The sequence below is a fragment of the Taurulus bubalis genome (genome assembly GCF_910589615.1).
Source record: "Taurulus bubalis genome assembly, chromosome: 1".
Taxonomy (NCBI): Eukaryota; Metazoa; Chordata; class Actinopteri; order Perciformes; family Cottidae; genus Taurulus; species Taurulus bubalis.
This window is the reverse complement of record NC_136589.1, coordinates 34,860,322-34,882,241: the sequence shown is the minus strand read 5'-3', so window position 1 is coordinate 34,882,241 and position 21,920 is coordinate 34,860,322. Positions and strand designations below refer to the sequence as shown.

The 21,920-nt window shown below is 43.5% G+C and overlaps 2 protein-coding genes across 2 annotated transcripts; both read right to left on the bottom strand.

Annotated features, from left to right (window-relative positions):
• Nucleotides 1–1,484: 1,484 nt before the first annotated feature.
• Nucleotides 1,485–9,454, bottom strand: LOC306753496 (equilibrative nucleobase transporter 1-like; the record flags this gene model as incomplete). Its single annotated transcript, XM_079237371.1, has 11 exons — nt 1,485–1,655; nt 1,755–1,866; nt 1,962–2,148; nt 2,779–2,886; nt 3,093–3,236; nt 3,369–3,478; nt 4,264–4,403; nt 4,481–4,573; nt 4,774–4,850; nt 4,944–4,990; nt 9,102–9,454. 11 exons carry the CDS (start codon nt 9,452–9,454, stop codon nt 1,485–1,487), a joined length of 1,542 nt encoding a protein of 513 aa, XP_079093497.1.
• Nucleotides 9,455–14,171: 4,717 nt separating this feature from the next.
• LOC306744345 (tetratricopeptide repeat protein 39C-like) lies at nt 14,172–21,318 on the bottom strand (the record flags this gene model as incomplete). The annotated part of the gene is made up of 14 exons (XM_079226966.1): nt 14,172–14,828; nt 15,938–15,976; nt 16,115–16,219; nt 16,431–16,528; nt 16,632–16,755; nt 16,846–16,955; nt 17,055–17,162; nt 17,247–17,340; nt 17,442–17,610; nt 17,971–18,373; nt 18,467–18,581; nt 18,749–18,877; nt 19,960–20,008; nt 21,167–21,318. 14 exons carry the CDS (start codon nt 21,316–21,318, stop codon nt 14,736–14,738), a joined length of 1,788 nt encoding a protein of 595 aa, XP_079083092.1. The 3' UTR covers nt 14,172–14,735.
• Nucleotides 21,319–21,920: the final 602 nt, after the last annotated feature.

Here is a 21,920-nt window from a genome sequence, read left to right as displayed (position 1 = left end):
ATACAGACAGGGCAAACGAAGGCCAAGACAGGAAACAGAATATATGTTTTCAACAACCCGACTAACCTTAAACACAACAATTAGATAGACCAAAAGGCATTTACTAAGTCTGGCTCCCCTCCCCCCCAACCAAGTACAATTATAAAACCCACTACGACACTAATGCTACTGATTTCCCACAAACATGCCACCAATAGGCCAAAAGCTCATAATTCATGCAAAGCCACCCGGATTGTATGGTTATTTACAGTCAGTGGTCTCAGTCAGTTGGTCTTTTTTTTTTTCAATTTATTTTGATTTCAAAGTTTGACAAGGTATAAGATGTATCTTAAATTGCTTGTATATTTAAGTCAGTATGGATGCAGTGGTGAGGCCTATTCGGTTATGTGGTAACCATATATTATTCCTGCTCACTAGAGTCTTGAGTTAGTGGAGCTTAGTGGAGCTTACTGCCAGAGACAGAAACCATTTTCTAACCGATTCTCTTCAGATATACTGTCGTGGAATTATTTATAACTCCTATTCACAAACTTCGGATGAGATGTTTAAAATAATGATATCCAACAATCAACCTTTAAGCTTCGGAGTATTTATTTCTGCGCAGGAAGGAACAAGTCTGCAGGACGACGAACATCCAGCAGAGAAGTACAAATGCACATTGTTTTTTTTAGAAAAAATGTGTTAATAATAAGGGAATGCCCATAAATCATGCGATTTCTCGGGATGTTTAACGAACACAGTATAACTAGATGGCAAATGGGGCCTCAAAAAGGTTCTTGCCAGCCTAAGCACAACATGATTATATTGAATATAATATGATATAATATGATATTCAAACCTGCAACAATTATAAGTGCAGTGTTTTTTCCATTACAATAGTTCGGCATATTTATACAAAAGTAAGTTCTAAACTGGGAGTTTATTAGAACCTATACCTCTCCAGCTCTCATGGAGCTTCTGTATCCACATTTACAGAATTTACCACAAACGTGGAATCTTTTGAGGGTACCCCAGACCCTTCCCACTCCACTCAAGCGAGAATCACGCTATAAATAAATAAACAATGTATAATGAGATATAAATGATCCTACCTTTTATGGCGCCTCTAGTCGATTGACTGAAGGAGCGCTGATGCTGCGGCCTCGACTCAGTTACATCTGGGTCGCCATTATGTTGCGACAGAAGGAAGAGGAAGACAGCATTCGGATTGGGGCGACCAGCGGAGAGCCGTTTATTTTATTGTTCAAGATGACAACATAAAAAGCAAATGAACCAAAAGCCCCCGCAAATAGCGAACATAACACGTGGGTGCAGAGAGGAGCGACTGTTGATGTGAAGGGTTTTGGAGATCACATCAAGGACTGTTGGTTTTGTGTTTTTCCTTTTGATTTGGGCATCTCTACTCCAGCATTGCAAACTATTGGCTAGTTGATTTGTGTTCAACGCACAAAGCTGGTCGTGAACAGGAAAGCGTTAGTTGCTCTTTAAAAGACATTGGAAGGGCAAGTCTCATGTGACAGACTTAAAGAAGAGGCTTCGATGGCTTCGATGGCGCCGCTGGCAGCTCGCCGGTAGGCGAGACCTCGACAGTGCAGGAAGACAACGAGTGGGTTGATGAAGGCGAGCAGGACGAGTAGCGTCAGACAGATGTTCACCTGTAAAACACACAAAGGGAAAGAGAGAGGGAGAGGGGAGGAGACGTGGTGAGTCCATATGAAATGGTAGAGGAGGAGAATATTCATAGTTGTACTCACGTATAAAATGTTTCCATTCAGCAGGGAAAGGCAAGCATCCAGCAGCAGACAAATCACTGAAGACAGACCCAGGCACAAACCATACAGCTTCCCAAAGTGGCACAAGGGGAAACTACACACACACACACACACACAAAAATGTTTTTCGTACCCAATTTCTTTAAGTGTTATCCACAAGGACGTGAACCCGTGCGTTTTAATACTCACGCCACATTGATGAAGGCCGCGTTGCCGCCGTAGAGGAAGGAGCGGTGTACCACCTGCAGGACGAAGGTGAGATACTGAAGCGGCAGGTTCGGGACGGCGGCACAGACCGAGAACAGCACACACTGCAGCACCGTCAGGGAGAGCGAGAGCACCAGGGCCCGCAGGGCCGCTTCCTGTTCGCTCTCTCCTGCAGACAGATACACACAGGAGTAAAAAAAAAAAAAACATGGGAAGTTCCTGCAACTAAAATGACAATGAAAAAAGCAAATCTTGGGAGTAAGTAGTTTTAGTTTAGTTTTTTTCTTCTTACAAACATTTTGTTTTGTATAACTCCAGGAACACATGGTTTGCGTTTAGCGCTTTCGGACGGCCGTTTATCCACTACGGTTGGTAATGGGACTGCATCTCTTATTAATGGCCTCTCTAGTAGAGTTCTCAATCCCAGTAGTACCTATTATGCTGAATCTGGTTCTTCAGCGAGTCCATGCATCGATCCAATATCATTTATCAGCTCATCAATGCTACACAGGAACGACACGCGTCACTTGCGACATCCCATTCACTGTATAGAAGTGGACGTAGTGATTTTTAAACAAAACTAATATTTTAATAAAAACACAATCACTTATTTTCAAATCATTTGAAAGCCATTACTCGGCCAATGTGCAGGTTCAGGTATCGGGAAGGGAAAGAAAATGGTTTTGGAACACCTCTACTCTTTAGACGTGCACAAACTCCCACCGTCACACTGAACAGGTCTGCCAGGGCTGTGGCCTGTTGGGTTCATGACTAGTCATTACTAGTATCATCACGTTACCTGCAGCACGAAGTTTGCCCTTGTGTCGGTCCAGGATGAGGCCGTTCCAGGGAGCACACAGCAGGCTACACAGCTGCATTACAGCAAAGGCATTGGTGTAGTGGCTCACTGTAGGGGCGAGACAGTCAGAGACAAAAGGCTGGTAAAATAACTTTCTATACTCAACAGCAGCTCCTCGCATCACGTCCTCTTAGTTGAAGCGCAGCTGACCGGTTAGTATTCAGGTAGCTTCATGGACCCAATGAGGAAGTTTTGCATTTAAACGTTCTGCCGAAGCTAAGAACATCTGACCCGCAGAGCGTGCTTGTGTTTACCCAATGACGGCTGTCCTGCCGTCAGCCGCTGCAACGTGGGGAGGAGGGTGCCGACGAAGAACAACTGTCTGAGCTGCATCACCGACAACCAGAGCAGCTGCGACACGTAGAACCAGGACATCAAACACTCGCGGAAACTCTTCTCTGAGAGACGAGAGGACAGAAGTGTATGAAGAAGGAGGAACGAAGAAAGATGGGGAGAAATTGGATGTGCGATTGTTTTATTCTGTTATTTCATACAGTGGATATTTCTGTGTCACAGTGACGTGGACTAACCTTCTGTCACAGGCTCGTCCTTGAGGTTCTTTTCCTGCGTCGTCATCTGTGGCTCACCGCTCGCTGTTGTGTGCTGTGAGATCAGCGTCCTTGATTTACCACAGGTCATCCTGACAAAAGGTCACAGTGGGTCAGCCACAGAACGAGGGCATTGAGGGACTTCTTTGACCGTTTATTATTTATTATTCTCATGACTCCACTCATTGGTCTGTGGACTACTGTTTTGACCCCCATCTTGGATTACAGCTGTCACCATTTTGGCTTTTTTTCAGGGTTTTCAAACGTTTTGAACTTCTAGCCGTTGGTATGCGACCGAGGGAGTTCTCATCTGCCATTGTGGTCGCTGTGTACGTTCTGCCATCTGCTGACTTGTGTCAAAACTGCAGATTCAGCACCTGGTGCATTTTTGACAATTACTGGATAGAACGCTGCCAACTTTTCACCAGTATGTTAACTGGCCCACATGGAACAATACAACTCTGGACCTACTGTCCACCAGGGGGCAACTCTTCTGGTTGAATAGAAGTCTATGAGAAAATGACTCCACTTCTCTCTTGATTTATTCCCTCAGTAAACATTGCAAACATGAGTTTATGCTCTCAATCTCTCGTTTCAAGTCTTCTTCATTACAACATGATTCATTCATTTAGTACATTTTGGTAAATTTACAGCCAGATAAAAGCTTACAACATGTTTTGTTTACCGTCATCTATCTGCCTTTTTATGTTGTTATTTGTTTATGCTTTTACCATGTAAAGTGCCTTTGAGTACCTTTTAAAGCGCTATACAAATACAATGCATTAGTCCAGTTATGAAAGACATGGATCAAAGATCTGTGTTGTTAAAGATACAAGCAGGTGTATGACTTGTACAGGGTTTTATTGGGGGTTCGTACCCGTATGCGTAGTCATCCGGCAGCGGGTAGGGGATGTGGTCTCTGGGCAGCAGGAAGAAAGTCCTGAGGAGGTGAATGACACTGCAGGCGGACAGGAAGAGGAAGGAGGTGCGGAGAGAGATGCCAGCATCATGCAGCAGCTGCAGGCCATCGAGCTCATCAATACAAACACTAGATGCCATGAGTATTGCACCGTGAACGTGTGTGTGTTTCTCACCTTGATGACGAAGAAAAGTGCTGAGGAAGAGTCAAAGGCTCCGTTATAGAGAGTGGTGACGGTGGTCTGATGTGAGCTGAACAGGTTTCCTATCTTTAGTAGAGAAATACAAAATAGTTAATCAAACTTTAACAACTACTATTTGATTCAGATCTACAGTCCAGTTAGAGGGTTTGCTACTTTTCACCGTTTTCTATCATCGTAAAATATGTCAGGGTTTTCCAGCTCTTTGTTCGATAAAATGAGTTCTTGTAATGTGCCAACTTTGGTCCTAAGAAAGGTTGCTTCAGTACCTGAATGTTGCTCATTAGAAACAGGACGCCACCCACTCCCATGAGGGAGAGAGCTGGGAAGAGCAGGTTGGACAAAGCTGATGTGAAAAGGAAAAATTAAGAAAAAAGATATCATCCAAAGTTGTAACGTCTGCCAGAGAAAGCACCAAATTAAAGAAATGTTTTGTCACCTGGAGTCGAGAAGGCCACCATCAAGGTGCCGGTGGTGTAGAGAAATCTGTTGGGTAAAAGAAAGCTCAGTGTGTTCACGTCACTCGGCTTAACAGGGGCTTCTTCATAAAAACAAAAATACTTTGGGATGGGGTCACAGTCCAACCCTGTCTCCTAAAAACGTTTATAATCGTGTGTTTGTGTTATTGTTTTCTTGCTTTATTTAAGCATATTTAAATGTTTAAACTCTGCGGAGGAAAAAGAAAAGAGGGGTGGGGTGAGGCCAGTGACAGCCGGTCGGGCCGGGCGCCGGCCGCACCGGGAGCCCGTGAGTCGGCCGCACCGGGAGGCGAAGACCGTTTGCCCGCCGTTGTTAGGGCGGTAATGGGCCGGTCTTCAGACTGCGTGCACCGGGGCTCGGTCTTCAGACGCTTGCCCGCCGCCGTCAGGCCGTCGGTAACAGCCTCCTTCGCGCCGGCTCCGGTCTTCTCTGAGTCGGGTTGTTTGTGAATGCAGCCCAAAGTGTGTGATAAACTCCATCTAGTGCAGTAAACTACTGCGATCATCAGCAGACACTCGGATCTCTGTGGTCACATCAAGTGCAGAATCTTCCGTGAAAAATATTCAAACGGGCGGAAGGAGTCACGGGACCCAACATCCGGTTTTCAAAATACTGACTGATATGAATGTGTTCAGAACATTTCTGACCACATCCAAACATCTTAACTGTAACAGTGCGTTGTGTTTGACTTATTACAACATTTCTGTAAGACCAGTACAGTTAAGATGTTTGGATGTGTTCAGAAATCTTCTGAACACATTCATATCAGTGAGTATTTTGAAAACCGGATGTTGGGTCCCGTGACTCCTTCTGCCCGTTTGAATATTTTCGGGTGTTACCGACGGCCTGACGGCGGCGGGCAAGCGTCTGAAGACCGAGCCCCGGTGCACGCAGTCTGAAGACCGGCCCATTACCGCCCTAACAACGGCGGGCAAACGGTCTTCGCCTCCCGGTGCGGTCGACTCTCGGGCTCCCGGTGCAGCCGGCGCCAGGCCCGGCCGGCTGTCACTGGCCGGCTGTCACTGGCCGGCTGTCACTGGCCGGCTGTCACTGGCCTCACCCCGCCCCTCTTTTCTTTTTTCTCCGCAGAGTTTAAACATTTAAATATGCTTAAATAAAGCAAGAAAACAATAACACAAACACACGATCAGTGTTGGGGTAGTTACTCAGAAAAAGTAACTAGTTACAAGTTACTAGTTACTTCTGAAAATTGTAGCTAGATTACTTTACTAGTTACTGCATTTGAAAAGTAACTACACTACTAGTTACTTTACTTTCCATTGTTTTAAGCAAATGTACAAATTAACCGTAAAGATACCTGGACAAACATCATGGCCCTTTCATCACTTTATTTTCAATGGCCAATAAAGGGCATCTCTTAGCCTTTCCACATAGTGTATTGTAAACATGTAAAACAAAATGGCATATACAACTCAGCCATTAACTTGAACAAACATTAACCCTGTGCACACTGTCTGACCAAAGAAATATGCCTCACTTTAAAATCCACAAACAACAGGATACAAGAGGCTACGTATGGTGGGGACATTCAGGTCAAACAGCATAACACATTGAAAACAGGCTTTGGGAAACATGAGACCCCACTAAACCAAATGTTTAAGAACAAAACCAGCTTGTTATAGGAATCATTGTAGTGATTTAAGAAAGATAGAAAAATAAATGGTACTTTTGGTGATTGGACGCTGCAGCTGATCGCTGGAGTTTCATACTAGAGTGAAGACGATCACAGATTAAACTCAAGTTATATATTAAATCTGTTAAATTATTCACCATCTGGTTAAAATATGTTCATTGTAGGTCTGAACCACAAAAGGACCACAAACTACTGTCTTCTAAGATTGTATCTGTTGTTTCCCTCAATAACCTGTATTATGTATGCCATTAAAATCAGAGAGCTGGAGAGAGGAAACACTTTTTACAACACGTAATGAAGAGAAACTATATTTATATTGTGGGTTATTTTATAATGATGTCACAATCAGACTCATTCCGCCAGTAGAAATGGATCCTGCGCGTATAAGCAGGACACATCACAGTATATAAATACTCAATGCAGATTTTTAAACGGTAACAGACAACAGAGAAAACATCTCCACTCTGACACTCATGATAACTGTGTCTTTATTAATGTAAGTAGTAGTTTAACACCATTAAATCAACTATTTTAAGTGCATTTTAATTGGAATGTTCGCTAAAAACTCTCCGGACAAAACTCCGTCAGCTGTTAAAACGACTAACAGCTGATCAGATGTGATCCGCTGTCAGTCGGTCACAGTCATCAGAAACCTACGTCGCTTCACATGACGCTTCAGAGGAAAGGACGTCTCATGTCTATTAAAACATATTTCCTCGCGTCTTCTCTCCGCGCTTGGTTGAGGGAAACGGGGATGCAGTTTAGAGACTTGGGACGTACCCTGTGATAGACTGTTCATCAGGAAGTGTCGTGTGACTCGCGCGCCACTAAAAGAAAACTTTTCGGACTGGTAGAAATGTCTTGAGTAACGTAGGAACGCGCGTTACTGAGGTCTAGTAAAGTAGTGTAGCTACCAATATTTTGAGTGTAATGCGTTACTTTACTTCGTTACCTATAATAGTAATTACGTTACTGTAATCCGTTACTTTGTAACTCGTTACCCCTAACACTGCACACGATTATAAACGTATTTGTAAAACGTCAAACACAAAGATAAAAACAATAAAACAAAAATACGTGTTTAATCAACGTGTACGTGTATAATCAAAGTATGTGTAATACGTCAAACACAAACATAATCAGGGAGGAGATACGTTTCTGATCGAACGTAATTGGGAATGCGTATTAGTTCTGGGGGAACGTAATTTTTAGGAGACAGGGTTGCACAGTCAACACTGCTCCAAAGCAGGTTCTGCTGCTGCCGTTTGGAGAACTCTGGCTGAGTGTCGAGCAAAGATCCTCAACCTTTGATTTTCCCTCCACCCTCATTTAAAGAAATGGGTGTCCTTAAAAGAAGTGTGTTATTGTGGATTTAGATATAAGATAAGATTCTTTATTAGTCCCTCAGTGGGGAAATTACAGGATGACAGCACTGTGGGCTGTAGAGCCGTACTCTAATGCAGTGGCACCCAACCTGATTTTCAGCCACGGACCGGTTTTGTGTCAGACAATATTTTCACGGACCGGCCTTCACGGTGTAGACGAAAAATATGACGTAATAAATATGACGTAATACGACCGGCATAAATACAATTATAAAGTGCATGAAGATACACATCACCATGACGCTGCATTAGTGGAGCCCTGAGCTTGTTTCTCTGCTACGAGCCGGTCCGTTTTGGGGTGACGGGAGAAAAAGACCGAGCCCCTACGTCTGTTGTTTATGTCCAGTCTACTGACTCTACTCCGTACCTTAAACCGTTATGCACTCTGTCACTTCAGTAAAACCTGCTTGACAAAGACAGGATGTTGAAATGGAGGCAGGGTTTCAGAGCTTTTTTGGCGATCTCAGTAACTCTGCCTTGATTTCAATCCAGAACACAGAGTTGTAACGGACTTTTAAGTTTCACTTTTGGGGTAACGTAAGGAACCTCTTGACATGTGTCAAGATGTTACGTTTGAGGCTAAGCACAGACGGATGTATCCGGGTTTTTTTCAAAATAAAATATTTTTCTGACTTTTTTTTTTACCCGGCCGGGGGGGGGGGGGGGGGGGGTCTCGCCCGGGGCGTAATTACATGTGGAACCGCCACTGATCACAGTAGCCCAGAGGTAGGAACCAGAGGTAGCCGCCTGGAGGCAACTAGAGTAGATGACAGGACATTTAAACAAGAAGATGGACTTTTGAGCTTTACATTTTTTTAATTAAATATCTATCTTACCAGCATGATTTATTTTATAGCTTCCAAAAAAGAAACATTTAAATGCGGAGGGACTGTTTAATGAGCAAGGTTTAATGTATCTTCTTTTAATCTTTCAAAGTTACATTGAAGCATTTTTGTTTAATTGAAAGGGATGTGGTCTACTCAGCTCAGCTTATTCTCTGTTCTGCAGAGCTGGTATTTTAAGTTCACATAGGACATCTTTAAATCCTCTGAAATGACTGAGGTGTTGTTAGACTCACGTTGCGATGAGCCGAGCCACCGCAGTACCAAAGCGGTCGAAGAGGAACCCGCTGGGTAGCATCAGAACATTGCTCATGTTGGAGGCGATGGCGAACACCAGAGAGAACCGCTCATCCTGCGCGCTGCACTGCGGGGCGCTGGAGGTGAGCTTGAGCGTGAGGTTGTCAAACTGACCCAGGGCCCGCGTCGCGTTGGCTCCGGGGCTGTCGACGCACCGGAAGCCGAAGTATCCCTCCGTCTTCAGGACGAAGACCAGCGCAGACCACCCGAACAGGGCTCCGGAGAAGCACAGGCACTCCAGCAGACCGGTGGCGAAGGTGAGCCAGCGTCGCACGGTCCCGACTCCTGCCATGACGCGCGCGCGTCCTCCACAGACACACACAGTTGTTCTATTAATCCCACTGCAAAACGTTCTTCCTTCCTGTTTTTTTATTTTTTATTAAAAATAAAATAAAATAAAGAAGAGAAGAGAAGGACCTCTTAATTGAGTGTCCCGGCTGATGATTGGCGTGCTGGAAGTCTTTGGGATGAGCAGCAGGACTGGAGCTCACAGGTGGAAACCAAGCATTGTGTTAGCAGCTGGAGAGAAATCAGGTGAGGCAGAGAGAAAGAAGAAACACACACACTTGGCTCTGCCTAGAAATGAAACCCACAAATCAACATGAACCTGTTCTCTCATCCACCGACTGAACAATGTTAACTGGTCGGTCGTCTCCAAAAATGTTGACAGTAACAAGGCCTCCTAGTTTAGAGCCACATCACTGGAGATCAGGTCACCACATGGGGTGCTTCCCAAGTCTCTTAATTGCATCCTTGTTTCCCTCACTTACGTCCTTCCCACCAGGGACGCATGAAGAGACGCAAGGAAACCATGTGAGGAGAGAGGAAACGAGGAAACATTGTTTAAACAGAAAAGAGACGTCCTTTCCTCTGAAGCGTCGTGAAATGACGTCGGTGTCGGATGACTGCGGCCACTGGTCACATCTGGATCAGCTGTCAGTCGGTTAACAGCTGGAGAGACTTATGACTGACTGTCAGAGTGGAGATGTTTTCTCTGTAATCTGTTACCTATTACACAAACTGAATTGAGTATTTATACACAGTGTGTGTGTGTGTGTGTGTGTGTGTGTGTGTGTGTGTGTGTGTGTGTGTGTGTGTGTGTGTGTGTGTGTGTGTTATTTACACAGTGTGTGGCATGAACACAGTGTAGTCACACCGTGTTCTGTGCACACGCAGGATAGATTGATTCTACCAGCGGAATGCGTTTGTTGGAGAGAAACTTTTTTTTCAAATCTTCTGTGTGTTTGCACATGTGGAAGAAATTGACAAATAAAGCTGACGTTTGTCTTATTTATGAATTATTTGCGCCTGTACGTTTTGAAATTCGGATTGTGACATCATTATAAAATAACCCACAATATGATTATGGTTGTCTTGTTTCTAAATAAGACATGAGAACACACTGCTCTTATTTGTAACTCTTTATTCCTCTGCTGTCTCCCCTGATACAGACCCTGTCCTAGGTTGTGCTTCTCACCTTAATCCCTCCCTGCGTCCTAAGTCCCTACATGTACGATTTCTTATGAACATCCATTTATAACAAATACCACAATGGTTTCTCTTCAACACTGGACTTGTCAATATGACGACGCAGAACAACTTCCGGTTCAAGCGAGGAGCGAGGAAACGACAATTAAGAGACTTTTGGGATGTATCTCCTGTCTCCAGCATCAAGGTGTCACCTGTGCATGCTTCACATATCATGGTGCCATCTTGTGGTTGAAATATAAACAAAGTATCCTCTTGTGACAAGACTATGTTTGTGCCCAGTCTTCCAGACTCGGATGACACTCGAAGGACACACAGGTTCCTTATAGTAGTCAGGTCGGAGACGTGGTGCCAGTACAAAGAACAGTCTTTATTTTAATTCACTGTGTGTTCATTGATACCAGTTTAAATACACTATTCTAATAAAATACACTTTACTAACACAATATCATATGCTAATACAATACACTAATAACAGACAATATACCAATACAATATATTAATACAATATACCAATAAAAGAGCCGTTACTATAAAAAAGGGGTGTAGGGCTGGGACTGACCAAGGGATGGGGAACTGCACTGGTGAGGGTCCCGAAATAAAAAGAAAGCACCCCGATCACACCTGCCTGCTCACATCACTCACACACACAGCTGCACGTGAGGGTCCTGAACCAGGGGTACCCTAAGACACACAACACACATAGGGGGACCCCAACACCAGGAAGCACCACTCCCACCACCTCAGTCCCGCCGCACCTACAAACACAGAAAAACAATGAATCCCAGGCTCCGGTTCTCCCAACAAAGGAAACTCAAGCAAAAGACAATTAAGAAACAAAAGGCAACGGGGAAACAAAAGGAAAACAAAGAAACAAAAAGGCAAATAAGGACCAAACGACAACCGAGAAAAGGGGTAATCAGGCCTGGACTGGGACAAAAATTCGGCCCTGGACTTTTTGGTCCAGACTGACCCACCACAATCCGCGCGCAGATACTGTGCCAACTCGGTCCGTTGATGTACTGTACATATAATCACACAAGCCCTTAATAACACTACTATACTGAATTGGGTCATTGTCTCCTTGTCTCTTATTTGATGTAATTTAATCTGAACATTTCCATAAATAAGTGTTCAAAAAAAAGAGAAAAACATGGACAATAAACCATAAACACTGACAGAAAAAAATAGGTAAAGCACATTTGAACAAATTGGAGCTTAGAGAAAGTATATTGATACTTAAAACACTTTAACTCTGGTGACCTTTTGTAATTTGTAATTATAAAAATTGTGAAAAAGCAGATCTGCATGCTCAAACCACAGCACCATAAAATAGTGGTTAATTAATCAGGATAGTATATCATTTTCCAACATTTTAGAACTAGATTTACACCACACGCTATCTATTATGTCAAGTAAAGTTCATAGATAACGTTTCTGAACATTTAGTGAATGAGTGTTTATCCACAACATCAACATGTTAGCTAGCACACTCACCTGCTATCACCACCACCAATCTCCTCCTCCCCCTCCTGTATGTTGTAACTTGTTTTATTACATTATTTACTCTTATTGTGAAGAGCATAGAAACAGGAAGTGCTTTTACTTTGAAGGCAGAAAGTACAATGATACGTGCTTGTTGACGCTAACTAATGTTGATGTTACGTGTGGAAAATATATACATATACATATATATATATATATATACATATACATATATATATATATATATATATATATATATATATATATATATATATATACATATATACATAAATCTCTCTCTTTCCTTCTAAATGTAATCACAGCCAATTCTGCCTGTAACTTAAACTTATAATGGTCAAGTTGCAACACGAGTAATTATTTGTACTAGTTAAACGTTAAACCAGATACTATAGGGAGGGATAACTCATGGCATCCTGGAAAACAGCTGATGCATCTTCAGTCAAAACCTTTTTCTGAAATTTGACTTCAAAATGGCCTTCACTCTCTCCTTTAGACGTTTATCGCCCATGTCAATGTCATATACTAGTCTGCTATTTTCAGCAGTTGCTCTTTAGTGCAGATATCTGAACTCTTCCCTGAGGGAGAAGTAAAGAAGTGCTCAACACTCTCCATATTTAAGTATCTGAACTCAATGCAACAAATAGTGCAGGCCACTGGTGGCACAACCCTACGGCATAACCAGCATACCAGTGCTCCCCTCTCGCTGACTGCCTCAACATAAACTACAGACATAAACTCAACCTGCTCTTCATGAAGGTATAAGACGATTGATCAATAACTCCTGTTGTGGGACATTGAATGTAGAAACAGGCATGGCCTTTTGAGTTCAAACATCATGTAACTCAATGAAATAATTTGTACTCATACCAGACACTTCAAGACCTGACACAATATGTGCATTTCCAATCTTCTTTTCACCCATTGTTCTCAACAGAATACTCGTCATTTTACCCCTCACGTTCAATTTTCTGGCCAAGTTATCATTACAGAATGGGTCTAAACTCCCTGGATCCAAAAAGGCACATGTCTGCACCGTTGTGTTACCCCCCTGGCTCTTGATTTTGATGGCAACAATAGAAAAGATGGAATTATCTTCATAACCAGCCCCAATATGGCCACAGGTCTGAGACACTGCAGTTGAAACATTTGGAGGGCTCACAGACTGTCGGGCTTGTTGTGAGGTTGTTCCTTTATCCTGCCATCCTATATGAAGGACTCCTGGGTGCTTTTGGTGACACACGTCGCAATCCAAGCGAGTGGGTTTGAGGTTGCACATGTCCTGCTTGATTTTCATTCAGTTTGTGTGGCATGATATTTTTCATCTATTTTAACTGGAGCAAAGATGTAAGCATAGGGATTTAATTGACTTGCTTTTTAAGAATTGTTCCTTTCAAAATAAGAGTTCATGCCGTCCGAACATTTTGAACCATACTGTGATGAATTGATTTCCAAGACATGAAGCTCTGCATTTGTTACTGCCAATTCCCTTTCAAGCTACATTTGTTCCTGTTCTTTCATCAAGCGTTCCTCTTGATCCTCTATTGAGTATAGTATATTTTGTTCCCTTTTGTTTCAAAACCAGCAAAATCATACATAAATAAAATGAATGATAAACAAAAAAGTACAAGGTTGCTCGAAAGATAAGTGAAATACAGTTAATACACAACCTATTATATGGAAAGAAAGGACGTATAACACAAGTATTACAGTGGTGACAATCAATGAGAAAAGCAAAAGGCATGCGCTCAACCCAGTTTGTGAGGGATTGTGCAATCTGAGGTGTAGCACTGCTTGTCGCTGCCTCACCTCACGTGTCCCCTCTCGGTTTGAGGACATGTGCAAATTATTAAAATGATTGGAATCATACAGAAATTACATTTACAGCACAGATAAGTAGAGAGATATGTGTTATGTAAATTTATCATGAACACCTAATCAGGTGGATACAACACAATTCTGTTTTACTATATTCATTTTATTATCTTAAAACAAAACAATATAAATAAGAACCAGTTTACAGCCAGGAGTGGCACTGCACATCTAGGCCGCTCACAACATGATGTTGTTATCTATTAAAACCTGTGTGCAAGATATATTTACACCGATAAAAACAATTCTGCTTAGAAACAGGGGCTACACACACAAAAAAACGTTTAGCACTCATGCCTTTGGATTAGCAAAGCCTTTACATCACACATGTCAAAGTCGGTAGCCAATTCTAAGATCGTCATTCATTTTAACTGCTATGTCAGTTATTACTGGATATGTGCTTTTACTCTACTTGACCTGACTCGTCTCCAAATCACATAGTTCCCTCTATGGAAGCAATGACTGATGCTTTTTTTAATTAACCATGTGAACGATAAAAATAACCAATGTATAAATGTATTAATAAGGACAGGAACTCCCATTTGTATATTGCACATATTGTATAATGATGTATTGGCTCGGAATCCAAAAAGAAATAAATAAATAAAAACAGATAAAACAGTGTATCACTAGTGACCTGAATGGTATTGTGGCTTTTTATCTTTTTAATAGACATTTCTTCCAGTTCTTTCTGGGGTGCAGATAAAATGTCACGGCTGGGCTGCAGCAGCTCTCATCGAGGCGAGAGCTGAATGAATACGAACGTGGAGCCTGTTCTCAAAGTCATAGCCGCCATAGTCCTCCTGCATGGTCCACAAAGAAAAAGACAAAAATATTCAAACAAAAATGTCATTGTATTTGTGCTCTATTCAACAAAGTCAGAACACTCTGGACTGCCCAACCATATAGCAGCACATAGTGTACCCAATAAAAAAGCCGAGAGCCGCTGCGTCTGTTAAGAAATGCAGATTTGGCTCTTAACTGCAACGGCAGAGAGAGTGAGATCTGTGCTCTGGCAATGTCAGCAGCCCGTCCCACCAACATCACGGCTGTTGCACTAAACACAGCCCAATGCAGACACCATATATTGCACTTGTGTGGCCACAAACTGACGAAGCCCTTTGGAACTGCCTTCCCCACATCTGTTTTGACACAATGTTTCATTGTGACTTCCTGTGCTCAGCTTTCTCTATGGGGCGTACCATTCTGTCAGCTCAGTGGGGATGGGACATGACCTGCTTTGCTTTGTCATGACTCCATGCAGAGGTCCGACAATGCAAAACCAACAGGGCAGCAGGAGGTCTCAGGAGGACACAGAGTTCTCGGGTTTGTCAACATTGGGCATCATAACAGAGGAAGTCCATTTGACCGTATGAACACGGCGACAGGAAGCTGGCATCGCCTCAGCCCGCCACTCATCGTTTTCCTGAGAGCGGTGAGCGTCGGCTGTGCTTTTTCCATGCAAATGAGCGTCGCTCCTTGTGAAGGCGGACATGTTTGCACGCTCTCAGGACTGCGGAGCAAATTTCCTTCCCCGGGAGTTATAATGTGTTGGTCAGTGCGTCATGATGTGGTGACCGAGCAGGGGAAGACGAGCCTCTGTTTTGCATGGACAAAAATCCAGTCTACATTCATGGCCGAGGGAGTTTAACTTCCCCTGACTTCAGAGGGAACCACGCATTTGGCTTGCCTTTACATTATTAGATATGCTATTATCTGATTAGACAGTGAGTGTACTGATCTGCACTAAGAGATCTTCGCCACGGGTAAACTAATAATGCAGCCTATTAGAGGAGAACTAGTCATGGAACTTGCTACCAACTAGTCGCAATCAATAAGCAAATGATAACCAGCGCATATCTCTAGAAAGCGGAGAGCAAATAAAGCAGCCCAATTAAGAAATCAACTCTACCTTCGCCTGAAGCATCAGCATCCTGCCCTTCTCTGCAGACTGGAAAAAAACAATAAAATATTTATGTGACTTTTCCACCACCTCAAAAAAGGGAAACAGTATCTCTGACCATCACACACACTCACACACACACACACACACACACACACACACACACACACACACACACACACTTGCCTCTGGGCTGTTCAGCAGCACACAACCCAGTTCATAGCAGGAGTAGGGTTGCACATAAGAGTTGCTTAGACAACCAACCTCGTCTCTTGCAGCCAGATGGAAAAACTGCAAAGAAAGCAGAAAAAAGAAAAGAAAATCTATCATGAAGCACTAGTTATTAGTTATAGCTATCATCACCCTGGTACATACTTGTATATGACGAGCATTCTGTTTCACTAAAACAATCCTACACACTACAATTGTGAGCCCTGTGCATCCTGTATTGCCTCATAATTCCACTCCCCATTGTGCTGTTTGTAAATTGACATAGGAGTACCTGAATGGCTTCGTTGGTATTTTGAAGACATCCGTTTATGGCACCAAGAAGCAGGTTTTTCAGGCCGGCACACGAGGCATTGTCGATCCCCTGCAGGACTGGAACAAGATAAACACAATTACGCTACTCCCAATGGCAATAGGGCTGCAAAAACAAAAAAACAATACTAGTTTGCCAATCAAAACTTTTTATATCGAGTACCTTGTGCCATTGCCTGAAGCATGGTAGTAGAGCAGTTGGGCAGAGCTTTCCACAAGTAGAGAATCTCAATCACGGACAGGACGCAGAGTTCTTTGGATAGACTGGGTGTCCGTAGCATCTCGGCCTGATTAATATGTGCATATACACTTATTCTTACTGTATCCTCATCAATAATGTGAAAGAAAAACGGGAAATCTGCTGGTCACATACTCACCCTCTTCATGGAGAATAGCTCTATCTGATTGTTCTTGCGTTTGAAAAGTATTTCCACTTCCTTAAAAACCGTGACAGCTCCCTCGAGATTACCGGTGGCTCCTTGGCACACTACACAACACAACCAAATAGAATATGGATGATGAGCCAATCCCACACTCATAAGAAATGTCTTTAAAGCCTTCATTTTTGTTTTTGTACTGTTACCACCTCCAGTTAAATAGGCGTAGTAGCACTGGGACCAGCGAGACTCTGTCTTCAGTCGCTCGAAGGCCCTGTAAGCTTCTCCGTAATTCAGTTCAATCATGCTGCACCAACCTAAAATGTTCAACAATCAGAAAATGATGACACGGACCAGAGTAAACTGGTTTGAAATCAGAGAGGGAGGAAAAAAAACAGTACCTATTTCATACAAACATACGTGCTGAATCTCCCGCTGGTCCGAGGCCAGTTCTAAGGCATCACGGAAGGACGTCAAGGCACTACTGATCTGGCACTAGAAAGAGTGACTTCCAGTGAGAAGCAATGCTGGAAGCAGGAGAATGGGCCACATGATATATAATAAAGGTATATTATGTAGAATATATACATATTCACCTCGAGCCGTTGGACTCTGCCTTTGAAAAACCTGAAGAGGGAGGAATTTGGATAGATGGCCTCCCTTTGTTGAAGAATGGACTTGGCTTCCAGCAGGCCGGCCTGCGTGTCCGTGCCGTCCAGGGCGAAGAAGGGCTGCACTACCGTGTGATACCACAGGAGGGCCAGGCTGTGAGGGGAGTGCAGAGACGATAATGAGTGTAAAGATGACACCATGTGGTAGAAAATTAGAACAATTTGGATGGATTTTTGTCCAAATGGCTGATGAAGCCACAACAAATGGAGACACACAAAAGAAGCTAAATAGCAAAGTGAAGCGTTACGATTGTTTTATGAATCAACTCTTAGATTACTTGTTAGCCGTGACCATATTTCCCCCCAAAAAAAGGGGTACAAACGTTTGTCAACATACTCAAGGAAAAAGAAAGAACACAACACGGCACTTGTCTTCCATTACTTTGTCATGTTGTTTACGAATACGCGTTTAAGCTACAGCCAAAATAAAGACACACAAAACGTAGTCACTCACGTAGCTAAGGGCGCCTTCATGTCCTTACTTTCACTGGCGTACGTGAGCGCCGACAGGCCTTGGAGGCGGTCGCCGGGGAAGCCCAGCAGATTGACGATTTTCAGAAGGTGCGGCGGCACCATCGAGATGCAGAGATGGAAGAGGCCGTAGCCGAAGCTGACCGCGCCTTTCAGCCGCTCCAGGGCCTCGGGGCCGATGCCGTCCGCTCTCACGGACGGGCTCGGCCCGGGCGAGGAGGAGCGGCTGTGGCTGGACGTGTCGGAGGAGGACAGCGACGAGGGCACCATGGCTTTCTGTTCAGAGGCTCGTCTTCGTCTGCCCTCCTGCAGATGCGTGATGTCGCTGTAGCACTTGTTGTACATCTTCCAGGCTTTACGGAGGATCCAGCCTCCTTTGATGTACGCTACCGGGAGATTGAAGCGGAGGTCAGGGAAACATGCTATGCAATGACCTTAACAAAATAAAAATGTAATGGTGCCAATGGTGGGTCCCTTACATGACAGCTCTTGTTTGATGAAAGACAACACTGCAAGGTAAACTTGGCAGTCTGCAATGATGATCTGCCTCTGGAGTCGATCTACTGCAGCCACCCCAGACCTCTGGGAGTCCATCTGCCCACACAACAAACAGCGCACACTTGTAGACTGACGCAACAGGCACACTAACCTGGACATTACGGTCCAACATGAAAATGCTCTTTTTTCCAGGCAAATAACATTTTGTTCTAGAAATACTTTTTATGCATTCTGTGAAATTAGGTGGTGTAGAGGTTACTCACGTTTCTCCTGAACTTGTTTTTAAGGGTCTCGATGACACCAGCGTTCTCACTCTCGCACAGTCTCTCTGTGGCTTTGAGGTCCTCAAAGGCCATCTGCATTTTCTCCTCCTCAAATGTCATCATAGCATTCTGCAAAAAAGGCAGCCAAATAAATAACCCCCCTTATTTACATTCAACTATAGCTAAATGAGTCAAATCCTAGTCTAATCCTGGAGTCCAGAAAGCATGAAAACAAAACAGCCCTAAAGAATCACACACGGACACAAAAACACTCCGACTCGGCCACCTAAATAAAGCTTAATTTATCGGGGTTCCCACTCCTTAGAGATCATTTTCCAGGACATTTCCAGTGATGATCAAGCTGGGACAACAGACAGGGATCGCTCAATGAAGCAATATTCCGATTTAAAAGACGTGCAGTCTATCATGGCGATAACTTATCAATGGAATCCTCACAATAATTATAATAGAAAGTAGCAGTTACCAGGGACTAATAGTTACATTTCAGGGAAAATGTAACTTACATAATTGTGAGTTTCACATCATCCAGCCTGTGTGTGCGCTACCGTGTGATGTGACTTCAAGGTGACCATTTGAACCTTAATATGACCTGAACATAACTTGACATTCAGATGGTAGTGTTATCCAATTTGGGGAGCTCTGAAAATATATTCTATTGGACATTTCACTTTACAACTCTGATTTACTCTTTAGGTGGCCACCTCTCTAAATTAAAGAGATGATGATAGAAATCATATTTAATAATATATAAAAATTCCATTATTGAGTAAAGACAGAATGAGAAAACATAATTGTTAATTTAATAAAAAATGTTTCTAATTTCTTTAACTTTATAATAGTTCTAATTTAATGAATCAAGTTATAACATCTCTAAATTGATATGTTTATTAATTGGTCATAATTTCATTAGCACAACCCAGGCTCAAACTTTTGTATCCCTATACATTACAGAGGAAACAAGTTTCCCTCAAGGTGAAGGATCGCCCTCTAGCTCTGCCTGCGCCAACATTTGTTCTATGTTTTAATTGTTGTGGTTTTCTTGGCAGTTTCTCTTTCCTTTGTCGAGGTCTGAGGGATCTAGTCGCCCTAGGGATCTAGTGGCTTTGTGCCAGGAACAATAAGGTAAGACATTAAGGTAATGCCTTCACAGTATTGTTTTGTCTGCAAAAGGATGTCGCTTCTAAACTCACCAGAAAACTCACAAAACTGGCCCCGAAACTCATCAGAGGACTGTGGTTCCTGAAACAGAGGGTAAAGAACAGTGACATGTCAGAGTGAGAGGTGTGTGTGTGTGTGTGTGTCAGATCTAAAAGGCCAACAAAGATGATTATGGGAGGAGTGACAAAAATGTGTCAAGCCGGTTTCATGTATCAAGTACTGGACGGATTTGCTGTGAAGACATGAACAAGTTGTCGTTCAAGATAACAATCGGGCGAAACTTGTTTTGATAGGAATGCGGGAATCATCTTGGCTACAATCTCCTACAGCCATAATGCAACGCACAGAGCCACCTTCAGAGACCATGGGAAACCTCATCAGGAAGCTGGTTTAATACAGAGTCCTCCTCAGTCGCTGTGCAATGCAATGAACATAATTAGCGGAGGTGACATTTAAGATTTCACCAGGGATTAGGACCCGCAGGGTTTGCCCTATAAGATGAAAGGGAACCTTTTCCCGGAGATCATCAGCGTTCATAATACCATGACTGAATGTATTCAAACTCTAAGTACTTGTGACCCTCAGCAGGCTGTATATAATATGGGTCAACCACACCACTTCTTCCCTGGTTTAATTGAATAGCCCTTTAAAAAAAAAAAAAAAAAGTAATTCACACCACAACAAAAAAAAGGGGGAAATTACAACTGTGAATGATGTGTGAAAAATATGATTTAGCATGTCGAAGTGTCCTTGAGCAAGACACTGAACCCCCAGTTGCTCCCCGGGCTCCTTAATTACCAAGGATGGTTACAATGCAGAGAATACATTTCCTCACTGTGGGACTAATAAGGGATTTGAAAAACACAAAATTGACGGATTGATGGAACAGCGCACGCAGCCACCTGTCACCACATAAAAAAAAATATTGGAATAAAGTCCTTAGATTGAGCTTCACGAGTCACACTCTGGGGCGTGGTGGAGGATGTGCCCGGGGTATTGAAACGAGCGTGTGACCTGATCATATGGTGCACACCAGACGAGGATGTTGGAGTTTTTTTGTTTTGCAAAGCTAAGCAAACAAGTGTTCTCGGCTTCCGCTTGGGCTGGTTGACCACAGGAGTTTGGACACACTAGCTGAACATTAGTAACAACCACCCCTACTACTGTAGAGAATATTTAACTAAGTGTCAATCACTGAATTGTTTCCCAGTCGCTCGTTGCGTCGAGACGCTCACAGACCTGTACAACCTGAAGAGCTCGTCGCTCTCCTTGAATCCATTGTTGAGGAGCATATTGATTCCCTTCAGTGCCATCGCTGCCTCGTTCATGTCCTCCTCCTCCTGCGCCGACGCCGCCACGCTCCCCGGGGCTGGTTCCGTTGGGTCCGCCATTGAGATAGTTAAGCGATACCGGAGGAGAAGAGCTGGAGAGAAAAAAAACCGTGGAGAGAAGGAGGCTCGTCTCGCGGGTCTACTTGCAGCCAGAGGCACCGTTGTGGGCAAACGCAGTCCTGTTCACATTGTGGCACGATTAGCATGTTCACACAGCTAACTACGCGCGCGCGTGCGTGCTAGCCGTTCACCCAGCGGTTGTGTCGCCGGTTGTTCCGTATTGAGCCGTGCAGTCTGACCGGGGCGGTCCGTGTGTTCCTGTGCAGACAGGAAACGTGCTGCCTTTACGCGCTATCGGAATTATTGGCTTTCCTATTATACACCAGGCTCGACTAATAGCGATAATCAACCGCGATGGGGCTTTCAAAGGGAGGAAAGCGCGAGTTAATCGATGGGGAGGTAGCGTCTTTAAGCAGTTTAAATAGTTAAATGTCTCCTGTTTGCACGTTTTTATGTCATAATTGTCCTAGTAAGTTAAAATGTTGTGACATTTCACAGGATGAGGAAACGTTTCAGTCTATAAACAAACAATCCATCACTTCAGGGATAAAAACCCTGCGAGAACATATTGCTGCGGGGGTAGCTGTCAGTGTATTATCTAC